This window comes from Desmodus rotundus, chromosome 8 (assembly GCF_022682495.2).
Source record: "Desmodus rotundus isolate HL8 chromosome 8, HLdesRot8A.1, whole genome shotgun sequence".
NCBI lineage: Eukaryota > Metazoa > Chordata > Mammalia > Chiroptera > Phyllostomidae > Desmodus > Desmodus rotundus.
Window position 1 is genome coordinate 64,246,796 of NC_071394.1, and position 17,503 is coordinate 64,264,298.

At 37.6% G+C, this 17,503-nt stretch overlaps 1 protein-coding gene across 1 annotated transcript in view; it reads left to right on the forward strand.

The window, feature by feature from the left end:
• The window catches only part of RALYL (RALY RNA binding protein like), an 821,247-nt gene that overhangs the window by 775,512 nt on the left and 28,232 nt on the right, over nucleotides 1–17,503 (forward strand). Inside the window, exon 9 of the mRNA XM_053930450.2 lies at nucleotides 9,627–9,799. Coding sequence (XP_053786425.1) covers nucleotides 9,627–9,799 — 173 coding nt within the window. The remainder of the gene's footprint in view (nucleotides 1–9,626; nucleotides 9,800–17,503) is intronic.

Genomic DNA, 17,503 nt, shown 5'->3' on the forward strand with positions numbered 1-17,503 from the left:
TATTTATTGATTATGCTATTACTGTTGTCCCATTTCCCCCCCTTCACTCCACTTCATCCTGCACACCTCCTCCCTCCAACATTCCCCCCCTATAGTTCATGTCCATAGGTCATACATATAAATTCTTTGGCTTCTACATTTCCTATACTATCCCTACCCTCCCCCTGTCTATTTTCTACCTACCATTTATGCTACTTATTCTCTGTACCTTTCCCCCCTCTCTCCCCCTCCCATCCCCTGCTGATAACCCTTTATGTGATCTCCATTTCTGTGGTTCTGTTTCTGTTCTAGTTGTTTGCTTAGTTTGCTTTTATTTTTGTTTTAGGTGTGGTTGTTAATAACTATGAGTTTGCTGTCATTTTTACTGTTCATATTTTTGATCTTCTTTTTCTTAGATAAATCCCTTTAACATTTCATATAATAATGGCTTGGTGATGATGAACTCCTTTAACTTGACCTTATCTGAGAAACACTTTATCTACCCTTCCATTCTAAATGATAGTCTTGCTGGATACAGTAATCTTGAATGTAGGTCCTTGCCTTTCATGACTTCAAATGGTTCTTTCCAGCCCCTTCTTGCCTGTAAGATCTCTTTTGAGAAATCAGCTGACAGTCTTATGGGAACTCCTTTGTAGGTAACTGTGTCTTTATCCCTTGCTGCTTCTAACATTCTCTCCTTCTGTTTAATCTTAGGTAATGTAATTATGATGTGCCTTGGTGTGTTCCTCCTTGGGTCCAGCTTCTTTGGGACTCTCTGAGATTCCTGGACTTCCTGGAAGTCTATATTTCCTTTGCCAGATTAGGGAAGTTCTCCTTCATTATTTGGTCAAAATAAGTTTTTAATTTTTTGTTCTTCCTCTTCTCCTTCTGGCACCCTTATAATTAGGATGTTGGAATGTTTCGAGATGTCCTGGAGGTTCCTAAGCCTCTCCTCATTTTTCTGAATTCTTGTTTCTTCATTCTTTTCTGGTTGGATGTTTCTTTCTTCCTTCAGGTCCACACTGTTGATTTGAGTCCCAGTTTCCTTCCCATCACTATTGGTTCCCTGTATATTTTCCTTTGTTTCTCTTAGCATAGCCTTCATTTTTTCACCTAATTTATGACCAAATTCAACCAATTCTGTGAGCATCCTAATTACTGGTATGTTGAACTGTGCATCTGATTGGTTGGCTATCTGTCCACTGCTTAGTTGTATTATTTCTGGAGCTTTGATCTGTTCTTTCATTTGGGCCTTTTTTTTTTTTTTTTTTTGACTTGGCATGCTTGTTATATAAAGGGGCGGAGCCTTAGGTGTTCACCAAGGCAGGGTAATGCTGGGCACTGCACTGTGACACTGTATGTGGGGGAGGGGCCAAGAGGGAGCAATGGCACCTGCTCCACTCTGCAGGATTTCAGTCACTCCCTTCACTACCCACAATCAAATTGGGACCCTCTGGTGGTGATTCCCGAGTGCATGGGCTTGTGCACGCTCTAGGCCCCTGTGGGTCTCCCCAACGACCTCTCCTGTGAGGCTGGGAGTTTCTCCTGCTGCTACCTCAACCCCCACGGATGTTTTCAATCAGAGGTTTGAGGCTTTATTGACCTGAGCTGGAGCCCTGGGTTACACAGTCTGTTTTGCTCCGCTGCTGTTCCTCCCAGTTTATCTATGTGTGAATGTGGGGCCACAGGCTCTGCTAGCTGTCACACTGCCTGCCCCGTTCGTTCCACAATCCACCACCTCTCTAGGTCCACCGGGTTGCTGGGAGTCCTCTGCTCCCCACTGCCTGTCTCTGCCCCTCCTACTGGTCTGGATGAATGTTTCTTCTTTATCTCCTTAGTTGTCAGACTTCCGTGTGGTTCAACTTTCTCTCAGTTCTGGTTGTTTTTTGTTTTTAAATTGTTGTTGTCCTTCTTTTGGTTGTACAAGGAGGCACAGTGTGTCTACCTACACTTCCATCTTGGCAAGAAGCTCCAAGATTTTTTAAAAAATAAAAACTCATTGATTAATACCCTCTAAGAGAAAGAAGACATTGCATTCATGAAACAATATGTGAAACATAAACTGAGTGTTCAGTTCAAAAGGCAGGTAAAAGAGCTTTTCAGAAGTTGACATATGATGGAACAAATAAATAACTCAACATAAGACTGGAAGATAAATTGGAGAAATTCTCCCAGAAAATATAGAAGAAAACAGAAATGGAAAATAGAAGGCAAGTGAGTCAGGATTGTGTGACAGAGAACTGAATCCTCAGCCTCCTAAGTATAATGTCAACAGACAGTGCACAGAACTGATCGAGAAGTAGCAATATAGCCCTGGCCAGTGTGGCTCAGTTGGTTGGAGCACCATCCTGTACCCAAAAGGTTGTAGGGTCAATTGCTGGTAAGGACACATACCTGGGTTGTGGGTTTGATCCCTAGTCCAAGTGTGTATGATCCCAGGTCTGGTGCATACAGAAGGCAACAAATTGGTGTTTCTCTCTCACATCGATGTTTCTTTCTCTTCCTTCCTCTCTCTCTTTCTCTGTCTCTAAAAAAGCAATGAAAAAATGTCCTCGGGTAAGAATTAAAAAAAGGAATTAGCAATATAAACACATTACATAGAATTATAAGAGCATATATTTAAAAGAATCAGCTGAATGGAAAGAATTTAAGGAGCTAAAAATGATGAGCAGGTAGGAACTGGAGTGTTAGTTTTTATAACAACTCTCACAGAAGTATTGGACTGCAAAAATTAAATATTTCAAATAAACTAAATTTGCAGGTGGGGTAGGGAAGAGATTTATTTGTCTTTAGTAACTGGATCGAAACTGCTATGGAGAGCTTCCTACAGCTATTCCTCAGATAACTGTAAAAGAAAAATTGAACTGAACTTGTTAAAAAGTGTCAAGGAAGACTTGATTCAAAACTATTGCACACAGGTCAAAACTATTGTGATAGGGATAGAACTTGAACTCCACTCCACTAATACAAAAGGCAGGAGAAATTGTAAACACTGGAGAAAGCTAATGGAAAAGTATTGGAGAACATCAGTGAGGAGGTTAGGCAACAGGCCCGGGGCATTTGTGTTTGCTAAGTGACTCATGGAAGTTAGGCTTCTACTGTCCCACTGATACTGGAGGCAGTGTCCTTTCTCAATCGTTTCATTTGAAAGGGATGATTTCTGAGTCTTGAGAAAACATGTCTGAATTATAAAAGGTCTACATCTCAAAGGAGCAGAGAAGAATTTACAATGGCATGTTCTCTAAAGTAAATGCTCAAAGAAAAAGGCTGTCAGGACCTACAGTCAGGAAGAAACCTGCCAAAAGTTTAGTCAGGCTGAGGGAGGGCCTTGGGAGTAACTCTATCACAGTCTTTCGAAATTGGACTCTTTTTCCTCATTTTCTCATCTAAATATAGTCTTGTCTCTGTCCTGCCTCTGTCACATCAGTATGACTTAAACCCTGCCAATAAAACTGCCAACCTCAACACTTCAATTTCTTCTATAGCCAATGTTACAACATCTTACCTTTGGTTTCTCTTTACTCCACTACTCTCTGTTTTTCTTAAAGCTACTGCCAGTACTCAAAACATCATTACCTTTTGCTGGCTCTGTTGCACCTTTTTTCAACAACTTTATTGAGGTGTGTTTTACAAAGTGTAAATTTTACCTCTTTCAAGAGTACAATTCAGTGACGTAGTAATTTTACCAAGTGGTATAACCATCACCACAAGACAGTTAGCACATCTTCACCCCCAAAAACATCACCAGATGTCTCCACTGCTCATTGCTTCTTTGTTTCCTAATTTGCCTTCCTCTTGGAAGACACTTCTGAGGTCTTAGGAACCAAACAGAACAGGCTCACATCCTACCACACATCTAGTCCCAAATTTTCTAGCTGCACAACATTTGGAAAGGGCCTTATAAAATTTATAAAAATGGGGGAAATTAATATATAACCCTTTAAATTAAAGCAATATCTCAGTAAATTTTTTAATGATTTACATTGAATTTGTGGTGACCTCAACAATCCAGGGCACTTTGTATGCACAAGTTGGAGATCATTTTCTCCAAGAATGAGCTTAGGTAATTGATAGGTTACTCTGTGTAACTTTCCTGATGTTCATTTATGTTCTCGTTAGCAAACCAGCCATAATAAGTGGCATTTTTCTAAATGGCATTATTGAGTGAAATTCAGATTATGTACAGGTGTTGTATTGTAGAATTTTTAACAATATAGTTGATACTGGTATGCAAAAACAATGGCTCTGGGATACTAGCTTGGCTCCAATGAATAAATGTGACTGTTTTGTATCAACATTCCTTCCAACCATCTGCTAAGTGCAATTTAGCTAGCAATTAAGCCAGCATGTCAAAAAACTTAATTGCCAACTCAACCAATTTTCAGAGTTATATTAATGATAATAGCTATGCAGCAAACTGAATTTTATAAAGATGTTTTAAACATAAATTCCAATAATTCTAACTTGTTTTCTGAATTGTATGTAGCTTTTGAAATAGAAATGAGATGTGCAGGAAAAAAAGTCCACCATGAAGGCTGAAATTTAAGATCACATTCTCACCCTTCATGGCTTTTTTGGAGGCTGAAGCATTTTCCATTACACAGAGTACTTCCCTATAACTCTGTTTCATTTTTTTTCATTGATTGATTGATTGATTTTTAGAAAGTATGGAAAGGAGGGAGAGAGAGAAATAAACATTAATTTGTTGTTCCATTTATTTACGCCATCATGACCAGGGATCAAACCAACAACCTTGGTGTATCAGGATGATGCTCTAACCAACTGAGCTACCTGGCCAGAGCACCAATCACTTTCGCATCTTCCATTTTGACAGTTATTGTTCAGCTCTAACAAGTGCCCCTAACTAATTCATTCTTGAATTTAAAATGGTCTTATTACAGAAGTGAGCCAAAACATTTTTGATGTGTAAAACTAGATGTTTTTTCTAAAGATATATTAAAGAACAGCCCAGGCTTTAGAGTCAGAAAACCTTAAGTGGAAATTTCCACTTTCACACTTATTAACTGTGTGGCTGTGGGTGCCTTACTGGATGGATGTATCCTTCAGTTTCTCCATCTGTAAAGTAATAAACAAGCCTACCCTACAAGATGTTGCAAGGCCTAAAGGTAGTGAATTTTGCACAGTCAGCATTTTGTATACACTTGCTAACTTGCAACCATAACAAACCCTTTTTTCTGTTGAAATCCATAATTTATGATTTTCTTCTAGAACATTTTCAGACCCCACATTTAACTTTGATTTACTGGTGTACAACTGTGCTATAGAATGCCTCAAGGAGGTTTCTTTTAACTCCCCTTTGGACTCAATAATCACTTCAACTCTATCAAAATAATTTGACACCAGACATTTATTTTTTAGTTTCACAATTCATGAATATATTCAGCAAATATTTAATTTACATGTAACAGTCTGATTTAGCCACCAGGAATGTAAAGATAAATAAACATGTTTCTGCCCAAAAAAAGCTTTACTAGTGGAGACATAAATGTGTGCACATACACAAAATACATACACACTCATATAATAAAAAGTAAAAATGAAAGTAGGAAAAACATTATGATAATAAAATATTATGATAAATATCAAGATAAAGAGATTTTTGTGAAGTTAAGAATAAACTAAAAACTGTTACTCATTTATAGTGGAAGTAAAGTTAGATAATTATTCATAAAAAATAAAAAAGTTGCTCTTTTCTTTTTAGTTGAACAAGATAATTACTGGATCAAACCTGCCTGTGAAGCTGAACCAGCAGTTTAATAAACTTGCAGTTTAATAAACATGTGTGATTTTATTCATGGAACCTATTTGCTCAATGGTGTAGCATTTCCCATTGAGGCTATGACACAAGTCTACAAATCCACATGTTACTAAAACAAAGGCTGACTGTGTTTCTGTTAAGCTTTTATGAATCGATTACCATTGTAATTAAAGCTTTTTTTCTCAATCCAGATAATGTCTTCCATGCATTTAGCTTTCAAGTTAATGAATGGGTGAGTGAAAATGAGTTACAGGATTTTTGTTGGAATGAAGTACATTAAAACACCACTGCTTTTGAAATAGGCCATCAGAAAATTTACATATAGGTTACATATTAATACAAAAAAAGAGAGTAACTGGAAACACTATATCTGTCTAAACAGAAATCAAGGGGCTATCTCAAAGCCCAAGTTGTCTTTGGAATATATGATTCTTGATGATTAATAGTGATGAATTATTTTGACATGAACAATTTATCTGGACAAGTAATCAATATAGTTTTAACTCAAAAAGTATTTAGAGCCTTTTATGATAATGTGTTCATGTGGCCTTTATAGATTAAAAAACATTCACCTCTGTTCTTCATTTGAGAATACTGCAACTTTCTGAAAGATTTTTTATGCCTATCTTTTAGAGAAGAAAAGTACAGTTAACAGGGCTAGTAATTAACAAATGTATGTATCTCAAATCCTATACCCTCTTTAATATCTTATAGTATCCCTTCTCTGTATAAAACATTCAGTGAAGGTTATAGAGCACATCAAAATATGTCTTGAAAATTGACTTGTAGTTTTCATTTCACAAAAGACCGACACCTACATCACCTCCTTTGAAGTCAATAGCTCAAGTTTCAAGGAAACTTCGACACTAATGAGAAAACAAAAGACAACTGTAGAACTAATTATAAGAGCATTTGATCTGGGCTTCAGTTGATCAAAGGAGGAGAGAGTGCATTCAGCTAGCAAGATCAGCAAAGTTAGCTTGAACCCCAGAGATAACTGAAGCAATTCATATTCAAAGCTAAATGAGGACTATGCATCTTTAAGGTCTAGTCCCAACAGGTTCTTTGCAAATCTGCTATGCTGCTTTGGCTAAAGATTTTTCTAGAGGAAAAAAAAAAGAATGTTGCTTTCAACTTCAAAAAAATGATGGTTCTCGGAAAAATATTTCTGAAACTAGTAGAGAAGAAATGGGTATGTGATTTTCCAAGTGAATTTCCAATATCAATTTTAAGCAAATCCATTTATGTTATTAACAAAAATATGAACACAATGAACTAAAATTGAGAAAGTTGGGCTTTTGGAAGAGTTGTAAGATTTGGGACAGTTTTCAACTTACAGTTGACCCTTGAATAATGCAGTGGGTAGTGGTACTAACCACCCCCCATGTGGTTGAAAATCCACATGTAACTTTTGACTCATTAAAAACTTAACTATAGCCCTGGCTGAGTGGCTCAGTTAGTTGAAGCATTGTCTGGTTCACCAAAAAGTTGTGGGTTCTATTCCCAGTCAGGGGACATACCTGTATTGTGGGTTTGGTCCCCAGTCAGGAGGCAACCTATTGCTATTTCACTCTCACATCAATGTTTCTCTCTCTTTCTCTCTCTCTCTCTCAAATCAATAAACATATCCTTGCATGAGGATTAAAAAAAACTTTAGCTATAGTAATAACCTACTGTTGACTGAAGTCTTACCTATAACACAAATGGTTGATTAACATATATTATGCATGTTATATGTATTATATACAGTATTCTTACAATAAATTAAGTTACAGAACATGTTATTAAGAAAATTATAAGAAAGATAAAGTACATTTACAGTATTGTATGTGTTTATTTAAAAAATCCACCTACGAGTGGACTCACACATTTCAAACCCATATTGTTCAAGGGTCAACTGTATGGAATAATAATTATCTGATCCCAAACCTCCACAACTCTCTCTTTCTTGAAATATCAACCCCAGGACTTGAGAGCCAGGGCATTTGAACAAGCAGCATGATCACCTAGAGAGGCTAGAAATGAGGGGGTCAGGTGATAAGTACAAAAAACACTCTTAGGAAAAAGAGAGTGGAGGGCCAGACCAGAGTATCCAAACCATTGTGCAGTCCAAAGGGCCAACAATGACAGAGGCAACAGGTGTGATTAACAGCAGAGGATTCCAAAGTTTTCAGTGCTCAAACCAGTCTGCCTGTCACAGCTTTTTCTCAGGGGGGTGCCAGTCATGGGTGTGTAGGTCAGCCAGCTGAGGTAAAGGCCTAAAATTGTAGAGGGCAATGTGATATGTGGAAGGACGATGAGATGAATGAAACCTAGTAATTTTGTCTGTGAGATTTTGTTTGTTTGTTTGTTTTTTATTAGAATATATTTGACATATAACATGGTATAAATTTAAGGTTTTTTGCTCAGATTCTCCACTTCTAATCACCCCACCCCACTATCTATCATCTGCTCTTTTTCTTTTTAGTGGTTGGAATAATTAAGTTCTAGTCTCTTAGCAAGTTTGATGACTGTAATACAATATTGTCTATATTCACTATATTGTGCATTAGGTCTCTAGGGTTTATTTACTACTTGTTGCAAATTTATAAGCTTAAATGACATCTGTCCTATCTTCTCCCCCACCCCCAGGCCCCTGGAAATGGCCATTTTACTCTCTGTTTTTGCAAGTTTGGCTTTTTAGATTCCACATATAAGTAATATCCCGTACTTGTCTTTCTCTTTCTGACTTACTTCACTTAGTATAATGTGCTCAAGATCAATAGCAATTAAATTTAGGATATTTGGGGTCTATATCTTTTGCCTAATGTGCCTTTCTTTTAATCCAGGTACCTGGGTCATCTTCTCTAGATTAAACCATTTTTTAAATTTAACTTCCTATTTCCCTATTTAATTTGAATGATAATTTTCTAGATTCAGAAAAAAAAGTCTTGGTTAAGTTTTATAATAACCACTTTAGATGATTTTCTCTGCTTCATATGTTTGAGCACTTATTGTTTGCAAATCACTATACTAGGCACTTTGATTTACTACTCTAACTGTGAAAGTTATGCATTAGTGATCCTAATTGTAAGGATGAGAAAACTTAGCCTCCTGGAAGGTTCACATTCCACTGCATAGCATTACAAACATGGAAAAGGAGGAGGCTCAGTGTTGAACCCAGGCCACCTAATACCAGAATTTTACTCTCAACCATTGCAGTGACCAACATCTGCCAACAGAATTTAGACTAAAATTTCAAAGGATTGTCCACATAGACATGTTATCTGAAAAATAACATACTTGCCTTTTTGATTTTTTCCTCAGTGAGTTTTTGTCCTTTTCACGTAGATTTGAACTTGTCACTGAGCTTTCTCATCCTCTTCTCAAGTGAACAAGTCCTGTGCTTTACCTGATTTTTCTCTCCCCTCTCTTTTTACGGTGTATTTTCTCCTCAAAGAGAATATTCTTATTACAAAGCACTATGTACACGGCGAGGTAAAAGTAAGTTTACAGTTGTTCATATGTAAAATAATACAATAATTAATAAGTAATCTTACAAGAATAAACTAAACCTTTCCCCCCATCCTGTATAGCTAGAAAGATCAATCTATTTATGTACATTTTTACTTCTTTATCTACTAGTATCATATGGATTCCCCATTTTTTCTAATTCAATTAAAAATAATTAAACATAGATGTGAAATAGATATGTAATAATATACATGACTGAATAAATTTGACAAATATAATATGACTTTATCTTCCTCATACCCTTTACAATACACAGAGTTTACTCTCTTGTAGACTGTTTTTTCTTTTTCATGATTTATCCAAATGGATCATGAGCAACCCAAGGTAGTAGTCATTTGCTTTTTCCCCCCACCAGAAGCTCAGAAGAAGCAATTGGAAGAAAGTATAGAACTGATCCAAGATGAATATGTGTCAGAGAATGCAGATCACTCAACAGAGGAGCCTGCTGAAGGAGGGCCAGACATGGATGGAGAAGAGATGACTGATGAGATAGAGGAGGACTTCGATGAAGATGGGGGTCATGAGATGGTAGGAACAAAATATTTGGTGTTCACAACCTTTGTGAATAGCATAAGCATGTCAGCAGCTTATTCATTTTAGAAGATTGAATATTTGGGACTAATTTCTTTCTTCTATGAATTTATTTAAGGCAACATCAGTACAGTGCTTGCACATAATAAGTGCTCAATACATCTTTGCTAACTTAAAATACAAGGGAGTAAATGAAAAAATGGAAATATTGTATATGAGATTAGGTATACTTTAACTTCCAAGTGGAAGATTTATTTCCCAAATGCTCTATCATGAAAGGAATCTGTGTTTGTACAATTACATGTGAACTTTCATGGATGTAAAATCCAGGTAATATGACCATTTACAGGAAGTTACCTGGTGCCTTGACTCATCTAACAGCATCATTTGCTGTGGATGACTGTCTGTGCTTGTTGCATGGCCAGCAGTCCTTCCTGTACTCTGCTCATTAACATGGCCCTGTGGTTTCTGGCCAGGTTACATTTTCTGTGCCTGTGCTGCTGAATAACCAGTACTTATGAGTTGGGGAATTAGCTAAGGCTTTATTCTTTATATGTTTTATTCTCCCAATGTTGTCATGATTAAACTGCTCACTTCCAGATGTCCTTCTCTGTATAACACACTGAGGACTTGGTAAATATATGCTGATGAGGATGTTCATTCTCGTATTTTATCAACCATGAAATTAAACATTCTCTCCTAAGAGACTGACTAATAACAATGATGAGGGGGCCGGCATATGTGTATGTGTCTGCCAACTCTCAAATATCGGTGGAAGAATCATTGAACTTGACTTATCCCAGGTAATATCAGATCCTAGTTTGTTATGATAGCTATTATCACTTACTTATTTTGTCATGGTGGTTGCTGCTTTGTCATGATAACCACCCTATTAGTAGTTTAACTTCCATAACTCTACAAGGGGGATCCCCCCCAAAAAGAATTATCTTCTTGAGTTCAGGTCCTTTGTGGTACAGGCTTACCTTTCTAAGTGAGTGTTCTAACAAGCCATCCGTATTGGTGTACCAACTGGCATTGTTGTGAGAGGCTGCATTCATCTTCAGTGATTTTTTTTTTAAGACAACACATTTGCCCGTTTCATAACCGGGTGATTTATGAGCACACCTGCCCACAATGCACTGAGTGTTCAGCAGTTTTTGACCAAAAAAGACATGATCCCCATGCCCCGCCCTCCCTATTCACCAGATCTCACTCCAAACAACTACCTTTTGTTTCCCCAGAAGAAAAACATCCTCGAAAGAAAACTTTTGCCAATGTGGAAGTGGTGAAACAAAAAACAGCAGAAACAGTAAAAGGCATCAAAATCAATAAGTTTAAAAACTCTTTTGAGCAGTGGGAAAAAATGTCTCAGTAGGTGTATTGCATCAAATGGGGAGTACTTTGAAAGTGACTGAAGTTTAAACATGTAAAAAGAAATACACAATTTTGTATAAATAAATTCCAGGGAGTTTTGGGTCTCCCCTTGCATTCCAACATTGATTTTTACATTCCAGCTCTGTTTAAATTGCACAATACCTTCATTTAAACTTGTCCAATATGAGCTTTTAAGAACCACCCTTATTTCTACAAAAGTCTGCATCAGTCTGAAGGATTTAAGTTCCTTTCTTAGAATTGCTTTGAGGAATCTCAAATTGCTTATAGGAATCTGTTGAACAGGGACTAGAATGAATGAAGGACTAAGTTTCTCAGCTTCTCCTTAAACAGTACTTTAATTCCACAACATAGGTTTTTTCAATCTGTTTTAATCAGACTTGTGTTGTTGCCATTCCATTGTGACTGCTTTCACTGAAGTATCTGCAGGCCTCCATGTTGCCATTTCCAATAGTTACCTCTCTGTTCTTACTTTAATTTATTTGTCAGCAGAATTTGGCTGAGAATTGGTTACAAGTTGATCATTCTCACTTTCTTCTGCTAGAAACTTTCCCTCTAGACTGGAGCAGCCCAGGGCTTTGTCCTGAGCCACCTCCTCCTTTGGCATACTTTCCCAAGGTGACCTCATCAAATACCAGAGTATTAAACATTATCTATAGGCCAAAGATTCCTAAATCTAGATTTCTATTTCTGATCTCTCCCTGGAATTCTAGACTCAAGTATTTAAATGTCCATTTCCTCATAGATCTCCAATAAACATCAGAAATGTAACATGCCAGAAATAGTCTTGATTTTTTGCAGCCAATTTATTCCTTCCCCATCTTCCTCATTCTTGTAAAAATATCATCATCCATGCAGTGATTAACACCAAAAAAGATTAGGATTACCTCTGTTTCTCTCCACTTTCCCCATTAATTCTACCTTCAAATCACAGCCCAAAGCTAGCCCCTTCTCCATGTCTGTCACACAATCCATTCTCCACACAAGAATAAAAATCTTTATGAACTATACATCCAACAATATTACTACCTTGCTTGAAAACCTACTGTGCTTTTACCACACTTAGAATCAAAACCCACCAGTGCGTGAATGTAAGTGATGAGGACACTGGGAGGAAGACACTGATAGAAAGAAAATATGGTGAAGATGATAATATATGTCTGACCAAGGATCACTGTGGGAATGAATGTATAGGAAGCACAGCTTGGCCCAGAGTTGACATTTCAGTAAAAAATTTGCTAAGCATTTGTGCTTTTTTGGAGGGCATTTGTATGTTTTATATATGTTTTGTTTTATTGTTCCCTCTAACATCATTCATTTAACTTTGTTAGCCCTGATGTTTCTATGCCTATCCAAGTACGGTGTAATTAGGTTATAGTCATACTACTAATAAAAATTTCCCAGGTTCATATGAACTCTGCATAGTGTTAGTGCCTTCCCTACTGCCCACCCACAGGATCTCCCAGGAAGTATCTCAGCTATATCAGGAACAGGGATGAAAACATGCTTCCCTTCTGCCCCTGGAGGGCACCGTCATGCCACACAGTCTTGGCTGCTGCTCTTTGCCCATAGGACTGGCTCTTCTTCTGCACCCCAGGAAGTAGCACCCACAAGGTGCACCTGAGGCAGGGTCACTTCAGATTCCTTCAGGCTTCAATGTGAAACCACACCAGGGTCCAGATGAAAGCTGGGAGAATGAAACCCCTCTCCCCAGCTCCAACCTGGATATGGCACTCAGAGCCCTGAGTGACACAGCCTGAAAGCTGAACCTATGAAGTCCACCATTAGGAAAACCAGCCACCAGAGCTTCTGCCTCAATATTTGCAGGACTTCCCAGCTTCTGACCTGTTCCTCTGCATAATGGCGTCCAAAGAGTAGCCAGTGTGGTCCTTAAACCTTAAGCCAGGCCACACCATTCTGTTTTAAACTCAATAGCTGCCTGCCTCAGTTAAAGTAGATACCCAGCCTCACAGTGGTCTCCAAAGCCCTGCTCCCTCTCTGATCTTCTTAGCTCTCTGTCTTATCTTCTACATTCCCTCTCTGATCTTTTCTGTTCCCTTTCTGATCTGACTTTGAGTTCTCACTCACCTAGGGTCAGTCCAATGGCCTCCATGCTCACTGTTTAGCTTCTTCCTCAGGGCCTATTCTCTTGCTGTATTCCTGAATGTGCAGAATGGGAAGGTGGAGTCCACCTCATAAAGGGCCTTATGCTTTGTTAAATGTTTTAAGTTCATCCAACAAATTTCATGTAAGTAAATTGGGAATTGCCTGGACATAAGAGAGAATAAGGATGCAATGCAACCTGGATGTCTGAGGCAAGATTTTTTTAGACTAAAAAGAAGTAGGGTTTTTAGATTTAGGAAATAAAAATAAAGAACACCCAGTGAAATCTACATTTCAGATCAACAATCAATACTTTCCTTTTTTTGAATATGAGAACTAGATCTTTTTTATTTTTATCTATTTTTTACTTTTTCCATTACCATTTCCCCCCATACTCCCCTCACCCCCACAATCACCACACTGTTGTCCATGTTTATGAGTCCTTTTTCTTTCTTGCTCAATCCCTCCAACCCCTAACCTACCCCCCAGACCTGTCAGCCTGCTTTCTATCTATGAGTCTGTCTCTATTTTGCTTGTTAGTTCAGTTTGTTCATTAGATTCCACATATGAGTGAAATCAATGTGGTATGTCTTTTTCTGAGTGGCTTATTTCACTTAGCATAATGTTCTCCAGGTCCATCCATGTCATCACAAAGGGTAACATTTTCTTCTTTTTTATGGCTGAGTTGTATTCCATTGTGTGAATGTCTCATAGTTGTTTTATCTACTCATCTACTGATAGACACTTGGGCTGCTTCCATATCTTGGCGATTATAAGTAATGGTGCTGTGAACGTAGGGGTATTTTTATTCTTTCAAATTAGCATTTCAGGTTCCTTCATATAAATTCCCAGAAGTGGGATCATTGGATCATAAGACAGTTCTATTTTTAATTTTTTGAAGCATCTCCATGCTGCTTTCCACAGTGTCTGCACCAATTTGTATTACCACCAACAGTACAAAAGTGTTCCCTTTTCTCCACATCCTCACCAGCACTTGTTTGTTGATTTAGTCATGATAGCCATTCTGACTGGTGTGAAGTGATATCATAACTTATAAAACTTAACACCAAAAAAACAACAATTCAATTAAACAATGGACAAAGACCTGAATAAACACTTCGCCAAAGAGGGCATACAGATGGCCAATAGACATATGAAAAGATGCTCAACATCACTAATCATCAGATAAATGCAAATTAAAACCACAATGAGGATTACTTTTTAATATAATCATGTCCCAAACATTACAAGACATACTGCTAAGAAAAAAATTGTAATCTCTCTGAAACTCAAATTCAGCTTGGACTTCCTATAATATATCTGGTCACTCTCCACAGAAATACATTAGAATAGTGGCCTTAAATAAAATTTTTAACTTCTTCCAGACTCTGTGTTGTCATCTGTGAAAATGGAATGAATACACACCTCACAGGGATCTTGGAAGGACTAAATGAACTTCACGAAATAAAGACTCCGACACAATGTGAACAAAGAATTTACAGCCATTGTTATCATTATTCTGATTATCATCAACTCATTTTGCAAGTGAAGCTTTCAATAAAGCATTACATTTCCAATAACAAAATCTTCGTATGGAATTTTGTATCTTTAGTCTCCAAAGGTTCAAGTTGGTTAAGAAGCATTCCTATTTAATAAGAAATCCCTCAGGAAACAAATGTAATATTCATCCTGTTAATTTTTTTTTCCATTTTATATTTGCTGGCTTAGCCAATTCAAAAGAATTCTTTTTCAAGTTTTCTTCTTATGACTTAAAAAAAATGCTACTATAGCCTGTGATAATATATGGCTTTAATTTTAGCTTTTGCTATAGATTTGTTCTCTTGCTCATGTTAGTAACATGAGCTGCCAACTTAGTAACAGATGATCACTTGTGGTTTTAAAGAATCTGAGCATGTAAAAAGCCTTATGTACCCCATTTTCTATAGTCATTGAGCCACTCATTCATTAAAACAACAGCCTAAAATAATGGGAACTCAATAATGTGCCAGTTAGAGTCTTTTAGTCTCTAAAGACTCAAAGATTGAGTAGTTTCTGATTTTATAGAACTTTTGCTGGGTAGGAGAGGGGATGCTGGAGTCAGAACACAGAAACAGATATTATTAAGAAAACTGTGAAAAGTGCAATTGTCACAGGAAGCATAACAACACCATGTGGGAGGTGAAATGACAGAAGATGAACAGACTTCTCAAAGGCTGTGGCATTCGAGCTGGTTCTTAAAGAATGAAGAAGCTCTTTTTCCTGGTCCAGATGCACCATTTTCATCACGTTCCTCACCACTATCAAATTTAGTCTTCTTGCCCTGAAACTGTACTTTTCCTTTACCAGACCCAGTTTGGGCAGCTTTATTTCCCTTTCCTTTTCCTTCAAATCTTTGACCTTTTGACTTCCATTTGTTGATATTTTTGATGTGCAGTTCTGTGTTATTTCAGATAACTCAAATATCAGAAGAAAGATTCTGGTATTAAATTGCCTGTGTAATATGAGAATGTATTAGTATAAACTAATAAAATATACTATATAAAAAGAAAAAAAAGAATGAAGAAGCATGTGTGAGATAAACAAAGGATTAGATAGCATCACCAATAGATAATAAAACACTCCAGTGAAGAAGGCTTGAAGGAACTTGGTATCTGTTGAGAAGTTGGCTGGTTAGTGTGGCTGAAGCAGTAGTTCTCAGGGGTTGGTCTCAGGACCAGCAGCATCCCACCAGCGGAAACTTGGAAATGCAAATTCTCAGAAAAAAAAAAGTCTCCGGATCTACTCCAGACTCACTGAATCAGAAACTGTGAGAGTAGACCTCAGCAATCTGTGTTTTAACAAGCCACCCCAGTGACGCTGTGTTTCCTGGTGATTCTGAAGCCTACTAAAGTTTAAGAACCACCACTGGACTAAAGAAACAGGACTTTCAAACCCAGATGTACATAAAGTCAACAAGGCGCTTTTTCATAAAAAGGTGTCTTGAGCTGTAACAATAAAATTAGGGTCCTTGGGGGTGGGGCCCAAACAAAAGTCAAAAGATGTTTTTCATGTATATCTAGGAATTAGAACTCTGGAGATAGAGGTCATGATCCATAAGGAAGAAGCGCAAGTGGATACTTCACCAAAAGAGTGAGCACAGGAAATCCCACTCAAAATCATTAGTCTTCAGGAAAATAGAAATTTAAATACAATAAGGTAATACTTCACACCCTCCAGAATGGCCAAAGTTGACTGATATGAGCAAATGCAGGAGAGATGTGGAGCACTGAAACTCTCCGCACTATTGGTAGGCAGATGCAACACTACAACCACTCAGAAATGTCTGGCAATGTCTTATAAAACCAGACATGATAAGCCAGTGATTCAACTCCAGAGTCTTCAAGAGAAATGAAAATATATGTCTAGAAAGTATTTGTATAAGAATGCTTTAGCAACTTTACTCATAATATCAAAAACTGGAAACAGTTTACCAGTAGAGAAAGGGATATGCAGTATGTTTTTATTCATACAAAAGACACTACTCATCAGTAAAAGGGAACATACCACTGAACCATGCAACAGTATGGACATCTCAACAGTGTGCTCACAAAACAAGACTTGCACAAAAGAGGGCAATATGGTATCATTGCATCTAAATGAACAGAGGCTGCCTGGAGCGTGAGAGTGATAGGCAGGGATTAATCTTCCTGCAATGTCACTCTTTCTTATCTTGGGGAGCATCCACATTGATTTCAATACCCATCTCCAATACTACACCCTTCTAGAAACCTCCCTGATATCTTCACAACTCACACAAACCCCTATGAGCACACTCACTTCCTTATTGCTACTACTTTTTATAAATGTCTACCTCGCAAAAACCACATAAAACAGAAAGCCACAAGTAAACAAACAAATGCATTGACACAGACAACAGTATGGTGGTTACCAAAAGGAAAGGGGGTGGGAAGAGTGTTAAGGGAGTCAAACATAGAGGAATGAAGGAGGTTAGAGTTTGGGTGGTGAGTGTATAATATTATGTACAGATGATGTGTTTTATAATTGTACACTTGAAAAAATGTCTCTCTCTCCAACTACACTAAGAACCTCCTGTGAGCTGGATGACCTCTTGGTCTGGGATCCCTCATACAAAGCACAGTTTCCAGCATATGGTCAGGCATAGGGGATAAAGGATACTGATTACCTGGTGGGCTTTGAACACTGCAT